The sequence below is a fragment of the Hippocampus zosterae genome, chromosome 17, assembly GCF_025434085.1.
Source record: "Hippocampus zosterae strain Florida chromosome 17, ASM2543408v3, whole genome shotgun sequence".
NCBI classification, from domain to species: domain Eukaryota; kingdom Metazoa; phylum Chordata; class Actinopteri; order Syngnathiformes; family Syngnathidae; genus Hippocampus; species Hippocampus zosterae.
Genome location: NC_067467.1, coordinates 5793653 through 5804316, shown reverse-complemented (window position 1 = coordinate 5804316; position 10664 = coordinate 5793653). Strand labels below are relative to the sequence as shown.

Sequence of the window (10664 nt, the reverse complement as noted above, 5' to 3'; positions counted from 1 at the left end):
TTTTTTTTTTTTTTTATATAGATACACCACCTCACATAAACATGTCCGTCATGAACCTTTTTCATGCACCCAGTAACCTGATAACATGACAAGCTAGTAACCGCTATTCCCGTAAAGGTTAAATTGTGACCGAAGTCAGAAAAACGGCCATTTAGAATTGTATTTGAATGAATGGATTCCAATTAATGACCTTCATTTTATTTGTTGCTAAAAAAAAAAAGTCTGACCGGCCAGTGAGAAGTCAGTTTGAGGACAGGAAAAACTCTTCACGTGCACCCTTGATCCCTTCACAGGAAATTGAGAATAAAGCTATAAAAAGAGGCCTGCAATGTTATGGGCTGTGTGGGGGGCTGGGAGGATCATCAGATAAGGAGCAAACATCTCTTTTGAAATAAAACTTTTGGATGAGTTGAGGCCCAGTGCGTCTCGGTAAAGAAATATTCTCTGGGGTGTCGGCGCTTAAAGTCTCTTGCCGACAACTTTGCTGATTTTGGTGGAATGAAAACAAAAGATTAAAGTGAAGAGGTGGGCTGCTTGGGCAGCGTTTACCTGTATGGACTTGTATTAGCTCCTTTGTCTCGCCCGCTCGCTCACTCTGATGTCTTAATAGGTCAGTTCTCTGAAATTCCACAGCAGCAGCTTTTTTTGGGGGGGGGGGGGGGGTTGCAAAGTGGCCCGCACCGCCTCATCATTTCAATCCACACCTGTCCACTTTCTCTGCGTGCAAAAGAATGCTAGGAACGTCACTAATCTTCTCCAAGGGCTTATCATGAGCGTCCCCCCGCCCCTCCATTTATCTGGAAATCTTGTCGAGGGATGGACAAGCTCTTTTATTCTTTTTTTTTGTTTTGTAATGTTATTTTGCCTTAGTTGATCAAATATTTGGGGGCATTTCTCCCAGCTAGCCCCCCCCGAGCGCCACCATTCCGTGGGTAATGTCGACCTTAAAAGGATGCACAGAAATTTGAGGGGAAGTTTGTCGTTTTTGGCTTGAAGCAAAAATTGGAGGTGAATTTCAAAACAAACTCACGTTTGAGAATTTGTCCAAATGAGTCCCAATCAGAAGTGAGTAGCCGTGACAGTGGCGGTTTTTGATTTGGGCGATACGTGCAAGGGTGGCAACCTTCATTCTTGAGAAACGATAGACTACATTTATTCTTCATGCATATTTTTTGTTTCTCGACTCAAGTGCTTCGCAAACAACAAATTAATTCTTCACTTTGGCTGCCGGCCCAGTTAGGTCATTCACGCCAGAACCGCCACCTGCGTATGCACTTTTTTCGATGTATGCACGGTTGCCCGTCATCTTTGGTCGTAGCTTCATAAATGCTTAAAAGCCTTTTTTTTTTTAAATATTGCATTTTCTATTTGCAAAGGCGAACACTGAGCCCACAAGCTTTCTGGAAATCCATCGAGTGTTGTATTTATTTGCTACAGACGTCACCTTGACAGCGAGAGGAAATGAAGCTTGAGCTGCGTCGAGGCTGACGGCTGGCCGACCGTTGCCACGATAATACAAGCGTGTTGACTGCTTCGATATAAACGTGGGTTCCATGTCATCATTTCTTTTCACGCGGCAAGGCTGAACTTGTCTCTCCGCCACCAGCCTGCATCGCGTGGTGAGTCTTGATGGATCCGCATGGCTGCGAGAATATCTCCTTTCAACGGTATGATTGAAATGAGCAGCTGCTCCCCAAAAGTGGAGGCTACTTTTCACCTCCAGAGCACGTAAACATCTCCCGGGCCTTCATACCGTGTCCCCTTCCGACGGCACGAGTCATTTATGTCACTCCCTGCTGTGGCCAAATAATGACTTTCATTCTTTTCAAACGTTTTGATACGTTTAAAAAGAAACATCTCCTTTTCCGGCCTTGTGGAATATCTAATTGTTGTCATCGCTGCAACCATTCCGTGGTAGCGTTACACAACACACGCACACAAAAGCGAATTAAGGTGGGGGACATCATACACAACAAGGCATGACACACGGCGTAGTCACCCTCGTGCACTTTGACCTCACGCGGTAGACAAAAATAACAGGTCTGTTTGAGCTCTTATCAGATGCACTTTGACCCCTTTCAACATCAATCACAGTTGATATGACGGAATGTAGCTCACGGTGCCAGCAGAGCCTGAAAAAAAAAATCTACCGCTGATAACCTAGATGTGATTTGTCGTCATATCATCCCCCCCCCCTTTTTGTTTTTTTATTACAGTGATCTAATTCTTTGCCGCATTCACTGAGCCTGTACTATCCCTTCTGACCACAAGATGGCAGCACAACCTTAGGCATAAAGTGACTTCTTTGAAAGCTGAAGAACTGTCGAATCAATCGAAATGGGTTCGTGAGACTCTTAAAAAAAGCCGAATTTCAGGATGGAGGTAAAATTGTTGAATCTCACCATAAATTTAGGAATTTGCTCATGGATAACGTGGAATGCTTAGCACATTTTGCTTTTTTTTCGGTGGAAGGTTTAACATGATAGAGTTTAATGGTGTGATGACTAGATGACATTTTTGTTCTTAACACGTACCTGTTTTTTTCCAGCCAGATAAAATCTTCAAGATAATAGTTTGGGCCGACCTTATGAAAGCGTGTCAGTGGTTGTGACGTAACCCGGAAATATCAGCTATAAACAAAACAACGTGTCAATAGTGTACTGTTAAAAAAAACGACAAAAAGTGTCACATTGTGTCCCGCTTTGTAATCACATAAGCACTGCCCCCTCTGTCACGCGCACGCACGCACACACACACACCACTCCCCCGACTTTTTTTTTTTTTGGGAGGGGGGGTGAGGAATTACTGTAACTTGATTTTTAAAAAGTGTAACCGCGCGTGTGCCCTGCGCGCGATGCCACGTCCTTTCGGGCCGGTGATCCGGCTGCTGGAACATGTGACCGCATTAGTTGCTCACATGGCCGCCGCGGCGATCCGTTTTTAGTCGCGGCCGAGCGAGCGAAAGCATCCGGAGGAGCCGAGGAGCTTTTGCGAGGCTGCACGGCGCCCCATCCGACACTCATCATGGCGAACGTTGGTGGGCAGAAAGTTGTGCTGATCACCGGCTGCTCCTCCGGCATTGGCCTGAGAATCGCCGTCACGCTGGCCAGAGATGAGAAGCGTTACCATGGTAAACATTTCTGTTATGCTAAAAAAAAAAAATCGCTAACCACAGAAGACATATTAGCGGGGCTTAGGAAAAACGAGGACGTGTTTACTTTTTTTTTTTTTTTTGGGTCGATCAGGCAGATCTGTATCATGCCGCCTCGGCTACTTTTACGCATATTTTTACGCACTTGGTGTCTCGTCCACGCGCGGATATGGTATCCATGTTGCCCCCCCCCCCCCACACACACACACACACACTCCTTTTTTTCCGGAAGGATCGTGAATCAGTCACCCCTCCGTTTTCTGTCGTGCTTGAACCATTATCATGTAAAAGCCCACTTCTTTACTTGCGGGGGGGGGGGGGGGGGGGGCGCCGAGGGACGTGACTTTTTCCAGGCACAATCGTAAAAAAGAAGCTTGTCACTTTTCTTTCATGTTACTTCTCTGCCACGACCCCCATCGCACCCGTATTTTTTTTCCCAACGTTGTCCATTATGGGTGTACGCGCCGCTCAGTGCCGTGTCTAATGGGCTGACAGTGCCAACCCTTGAGCCACCGCTTTAGAGGGGGGGGGTTAAAGTTTAGGACCTGTACAAGCGAGGGCTCACTCCCATTTGAAGTGTTCATTGGTGTGCGGGATGGCGGCCCACACAATTGTCACTCTATCTCTTCCCCATCCCTGCCTGCCCTGTGAGTTTTGTTGCACTTGAGGCTCTTCCTGACTGCCGGAGCTCAAAATCAAGCGTACATACTCGTGTTAAGTGCATCCGGACGATTTTGAGTCCATCTTTTGAAGCGGGGGTAGAAGGGGGTTGCCAACAGGGGCAATATTTGTGACTCATTTTGGGGTTAGTTGTCATGTGACTTATGCAAATGACCACACAGGTCAGAATGTCATTCAGATGATGAGTCTGACATTTTGTTTGAGTGTTGATATGTAAATCAGCATGTATTGTATTGATTGACCTTCCGGTTGTTGTCGGAACTACAGCATGTCCACCACATTGATGACGAAGCAGTGCTTTTGTTCTCTGTAATCCAGTTTCATCTTGAATTTTCACTTCCGGAAAGGTAAAGCAGGAATTAGAGACTAAGAGCCAAGGCCTACATGCTAACACTCCCAAAGGACTTTTTTTTTTAATTCAGTGCACGCAGTCACATATTTCATGTTAAAGTTCAACACATTTTTTTCAGGTCAATGATGAACATTTTCTTTGGCTGACTTGTAACATCAAGTGACAGCATTTTACCTGCTGATGGGGCAAAATATCACACGTTCACACTCTCTCCTCTCTCTGCATGCACACGATTGATTGATTGATTGATTGATTGATTGATTGATTTTTTTAATGCGAATGGTGTCCCCGGCAGTAGCTGCGAATTTGTGTTTAAAAGTCCAAGAAAGCCTCACTGTTTTGTTGTTTTGACTGTAAATGATCGTACTCCCACTCGCGAGCGCCATCACTCAGCTTTCACGCATTAGCACGGATGTTCTGACCTTAAAGCGGTTCTCAAAACATCGCCATGACGATGTCCGTAAACTCGACCGTCAGCCGTCCAATTGTGCGTGTTTATGTTCAACCACAAAATGTCTCCACGGTAACATTATACTTAATTATATTTTCCCCGTTGTACCGCAAATTAAATGAAAACAATCACGTTCCGAATATTTTTTTCTACCCCCCTACTGTGGCCTTTAAGGGGTCGGTCGCCCTGTGAGCGGTGGAGGTGACCCAATAATTTCCCTAAGACCCCTTTGGGAAAGAAGATTAAATATTGCATTCAAGCTAGCGCTTAGTTCGCTAAAGACCGAGCTCGACCCGGTAGAGACAGTCGTGTTCGGAACACAGTGTGGTTCGTACAAGAATGTTAAAGCGGCCCACCACTAATTCCTGCAGGAGCCCCGGAGAACAATGGCCCCCTTGTTCATTTCGCAGCCAAACATACATTTCTTTCGCATGCCTCGCAAGCGGCTCCATTCGACTTAATTCACTTCGTGTTGCGACATGACATCCCACGAGTTTCCGAGTACTTGCAGAACCGCACATTACATGACAAAGCCGTGTCCTCAACCGGCTCAGTCGCGATAATAGTTGACAGTGTAAACCTCTCCGTTGCACGGCAGTCTATTTCGGGCTCTGTTATGTGACGAGAGCCACATTACAGCAACGTTGTTACACCGTGCTGCGAAAATGACTCAACCGCTTCAATCTACATTTCAACTCAACTGTTTATTTTAACCCCAAGAAATAAAATGTAGCTATAGGGCGCAAAATATCTCTTCACAGGACGACGGACTGCTCATTAAAGAGGCTGTTTGCGGTATTCAAAACCGCCAGCAATTTTACCGATGCCGCCGTGCCCACAAGTGTCTGCATTTGAATCTGAGCGGGCCTAGTCATGATAAATAGTCACACAGAACCCATATCCAGCGTCAACAAAATAGCAGCGCTAGCGTTGCTAATTTGTTTTGTTTGTTTGTTTATTGAACTTAAAACATATACAGTAATAATTTGACAGAAAATAAGGTAGATAAAGTAAAAAGAAAGAAATCGGTCTTCATTCCACACAGTTATTATGTTCAAGGGAGTAGGATGAAGTAAAAAACTTATCTAGTCATACCCCGTTATGTGCTTATATCTACTAAATCATTTTTATATCAATCAGAAAAGAAAAAAGTAAGAAGTCTCCATTAAGGCTCATACTTTACCCTTAACCGTGATATTTTTACAACTTTTGGCAACAAATTTAGCATCACTAAACCAACATTAGCACGACAGGTCCACCGTTCTGATCCACACTCGCTGTGCAACAGAAAGTAGCGCTTTAGTTACCATGATAAGAGGAAGAGCTGCGGTGTTGCAAATAAGCGAGTGGCTATCCGTAAAAGACCAAAACAAAAAAATAAGGGAGTAGGAAACTCTTATTTAGTCACAGATTTGCTTTGTCACACATGTGCTGGCTAGCCAGTGCTAATCTGCGCATCCAACCACAGTGTAGCTCTGCTTATCTTTTAGCTGTGTGTCATAGTGCTTCTATTGTAGCCTTCTTGATGAAGGCAGATTTTGGGGCGAGCTTGTTGCATCATCATGAGTAGAGAAATGTGCTATAGGGGTCCCAATTTTGTCACAATCGGAACACATTTTTAGAATGGCTTGTTGTGTCCGGATAACAAAAGAGAGACTTGGTTGTTTCATTTTACAGCAGTCCAGAGATCTATTTCCATGCAAGCAATTAAGAGGTCAATTTTCACTGTTGCTCATATAGTCCGATTAGATGTAAATAAATGCATGGATATTTTCATAAAATAATTTGGTGGATTAAAAAAAAAGTAGTAATATGGCTTTTCTTGTCATGACAAGGTTAAATGCAGTCATGATATAAAATGAAGACACATTAGGCCTTCAACTAGCATGACACGGAAGAAATGTGAAGTTATAACTCAAGTGTTTCCGTCACTCTGGCTGTTCGTAAGAAACCTCAAACACAGTTTGCCTTTCTTGAAAAATGTTTACTCCGACAAGTGAGGTGACGCTTGGAGGCCAACTCCTTGTTTACCTCGGCTGACTGATGGCGTTGTGCAAGAGTGTTTTCCTCCCCTTGGTAACGTCACTCGGCCGACTCAGCGAAACATATGCGCAGCCAAGTTGATGGATGTCGTTCGTCGCTAATCATGTGATCCCTGTCGTCATTGTGGGCTAATGTGGCCCCCGGCGTGTAAAGTTCAACCCGAATCAGCTCTGTGTCCTGTGAGGCATGCTTGTCGCAGGAACTTTGACCCCTACGACTCCTGTGCGTGTGTGCGCGTGTGTGTGTGTGTGTGTGGAGGAAGTTGCATAGCGGTGGCCTCTCAGATCAAAGGGCTCAAAGTCCTGTGTGACACCTCTGTGCTGTTGGTCATTATTGTTAACTAGCCACCATAACATTAAGTACACCTGCACCCTCTAATGAGATGCAATATAAAAAGAAGCAATCCACACTTTCCAAAGCTAAATCAAAAGTCTACCAAAAAAGAAAAAAAAATCCTTGTGTTGTTCTTCCCCTGTAGTCATCGCAACCATGCGGGACCTAAAAAAGAAGAACAAGCTGGTGGAGGCGGCGGGAGACGCATACGGGAAGAACTTGGTGTTGCTGCCGCTGGACGTGTGCAGCGACGAATCGGTCGAGCAGTGTATCAACAGCGTGAAAGACCGTCATATCGACATCTTGAGTGAGTCAGCTGAGGCCCGCGTGACCTCACATGCACAGAATGTCCCAATATATCATTTGAGCACATCTGATAAAGTCATTCATATTTTATGACCCACAAGTAAATAGAACAGCTATAAAGTTGTCGCCTCTGGTGTAATTGGGGATTGTTGACGGTCCCATTGACGAAAACACTTGAATCCGAATATAGCGTCGACAGTATGTTGCAATGGTATAACCCTCAAAGCAATCGCCTCGCCCCCCCCCCGCCCCCCAAAAAAATGAAGACAGACAACAGTGCTCTGTCATATATTCTTTAGCCTTTGCGAAGATTGACTCATATTAGTGACGTACTGACGAGCTCAGCCCGCACAGAAGTCAGGCAAATCAGCCACCCACTCCCCCCCCCCTCCATTTATATCAATTAGGCAACTTCTCAGACCCCTCCAGTGAATATTTTTCAAAAAAGCACAACACTATGCGGTGTGATTGACTTCTTGAGAAGCTGCTACTCATTTAAAAACAAAAGATTCTCTCTATGTCCAGACTGCAAATGAATGGTGCTACCCCCCTCCCCCGCCCCCACCCACCCAACAATTTTTTTTAATCTAACCCCCTACAGACACAATGTATTCTCTGTAGTGACAAAAGGCAGAGGCAGTATGCATTTTGTTCCCCGATGCGCCAAACAAGCTCTTTCATAATAAAACCAGATCGTGTGCTAAGGCTCAAGCGTGTATCAAGGTTCTTTTTAGAAAAGCCTACTTGCATCTTGTGCAAAGTCCAAAGCCCCTTCACCTCATTGCTCAAGACCCACAAGTGCTTTGTCAAAGCCCGCAGTTGCGTCACACGTCTTTGTTGTGCGTTGAACACTGACCTCTGGTGGTGGTTCAACGAATGCCACCAGAAAGCCGAAACCAAGGACACTATTGTCATCCTTTTTTCTGTGTGTGTGTGTGTTGTGTGTTGTCTTGACAGTCAACAACGCAGGCGTGGGCTTGCTGGGCCCCGTGGAGAGCATCAGCATCGATGAGATGAAGCGAGTGTTCGAGACCAATTTCTTTGGCGTCGTGCGCATGATCAAAGAGGTGATGCCCGACATGAAGAAAAGGCGGTCCGGACACATCGTGGTCATGAGCAGCGTCATGGGTCTGCAAGGTGAGTATCCGTTGCTCCTATGGCTGAGTATTCGCTTCCGTATGTGCTTAAGCGGTAATGCGTCGACCGATTCATTGGTTGTTCTTCTTGCTGGTCCCCCGGAACAGGAGTTGTGTTCAATGACGTTTACACTGCTTCCAAGTTCGCCATGGAGGGCTTTTGCGAGAGCATGGCCGTGCAGCTGATGAAGTTCAACGTCAGGTAACGTCCACCAAGTCTTTGACGTGAAATGCCGTCAACGTGGATCGTAGCCCGTCAACTATTTTTTTTATTTTTTTTCATGGTCGTGGGTGGAGAGTATTGGACATCTCTGAATTGATGCTATGATGGGAAAGTTTTAAATGAGCTAGCAAATTGTTGCATCGGATCTCTTTTGGATGCGATCACAAGACTCGTTAAGAAAATGTCATCCTCCCTTCCCACCTCTGCTCTTTCCCTCACGGTACGACATGTTCCTCGTCAGGTTGTCAATGATCGAGCCCGGTCCGGTGCACACAGAGTTTGAGACAAAGATGATGGAGGACGTGGCCAAGATGGAATATCCGGGCGCGGACGCCGACACGGTTCGTTACTTTAAAGACGTTTACCTGCCGTCGTCGATCGATATCTTCGAAGCCATGGGTCAGACGCCGGAGGACATAGCCAAAGTGAGTACGATTTTGGGGATTTTGGATCGTGGCCAAAAAAAACAAAAAAAAAACAACAATTGCCAATCCCGACCTTGTTGTCGTCCCCTCCAGTGCACTAAGAAGGTGATCGAGTCGAGCAGCCCCCGATTCAGGAATCTGACTAACAGCCTGTACACGCCCATCGTGGCCCTGAAGTACGCCGACGAGACCGGCGGGCTGTCGGTCAACACTTTCTACAACCTGCTCTTTAATTTAGGACCTCTGATGCACATCACCATGAGCATCCTCAAGTGCCTGACGTGCAGCTGCCTGCGCCGGCGCACCCTTTCGCCGAACTGAGGACAATCCCCTCCCCCACCCTTCTCCCACTGTCAAGCTGGGGTACCGGAATCAGACATTATGCAAAAAGAAGGCACCTTGATCCGACAGTGTACAGTACATGCACAGATACATAAATATATTTTATTGAAAATAAGAAGAGGCAGAGCTTTAGTCATCACTGCAGCATGGGATGAACTTGAGGAAACGCACAAAGTCCCCCGGACGCTCGACAAAGCACAACGGTAGACTCAGCCGCAAAGAGAAGCAAAGTCATTATTATTATGATTATAATAATTCAAAATAATGCTAACGCATAGCCTAGCATACCAAGAATAAATCGTATTGCGTGGCACACCTGATGTCACCTTGGTCATAACTGCTGTGTAATCATAATTTTGATGAATTTCGATCATGTCGCTTTTTAAAGGCAGAGCGCGTATTTCTTAAAAATTTCATACCGATTTTTTTTTTTTTTTGTAATAAAAAAAAATATGATTTACCCTTTCAAAGCATATTTGTCCACACGGTACTTCAGATTGTCCGGTTGCATTGCTGTGAAGCTCCTGTTTGAGCGATAGAGGGCAGTATTTCACAGCCTTTACCCATGAGAGCCACCATCAGCCAGTGGACAGATCCATAAATGTGCATGTCCAACAAAAATCACGATAATATTCTGTAAATACAAAATGATAACTCGCGAGTTCCCTTCTGGGCACTCAAGGACATTTTACAAGATGTGAATATTAACAGTAGCCACGGGTAGAAACCTAATAAGATAAGATATCCTTTATTCGTCCCACACTGGGGAAATTTACAATGTGATCAAAATGGCACTGTTGATTGGATACAATTTGCATTCAAATGGATCCTGATTGTAAAGTGTCCTTGAGTGTTTTGAAAGGTGCTTATAAATAAAATGTATTGTTATTATTATTATATCATCTGCTCATATGATCAGATAGGACTCCAAATGGAAGATTCATTACCTTACATAGCTGTTCTGAGGTCAAAACTCCACTTAAATAAGGAAAATTGTTACCATTATACTGTATTGATTGGTACCCATTACGCCCCCCCCAAAAAAACATATATGGCATAAAAGCAATTTAGAGATGCTCTCCCTGCTTCCGTGTTCAACTCCTTAAATAAATTTTTTTCTTTTTTTTTTTTTTTTAAACGATGATCAGATAAAACAATCTCCATTGCGACAGGTGCATGGTGGCTACGAAACGTGTGCAGAAATACTTTTTCGGCATTAGC

At 44.8% G+C, this 10664-nt stretch overlaps 1 protein-coding gene across 1 annotated transcript; it reads left to right on the top strand.

Moving 5' to 3' along the window:
* Nucleotides 1–2804: 2804 nt before the first annotated feature.
* On the top strand, nucleotides 2805–10283 carry rdh8a (retinol dehydrogenase 8a). The gene is made up of 6 exons (XM_052049824.1): nucleotides 2805–3130; nucleotides 7157–7318; nucleotides 8275–8454; nucleotides 8562–8655; nucleotides 8918–9101; nucleotides 9195–10283. Exons 1-6 carry the CDS (start codon nucleotides 3025–3027, stop codon nucleotides 9420–9422), a joined length of 954 nt encoding a protein of 317 aa, XP_051905784.1. The 5' UTR covers nucleotides 2805–3024; the 3' UTR covers nucleotides 9423–10283.
* The last annotated feature ends 381 nt before the right edge of the window (nucleotides 10284–10664 follow it).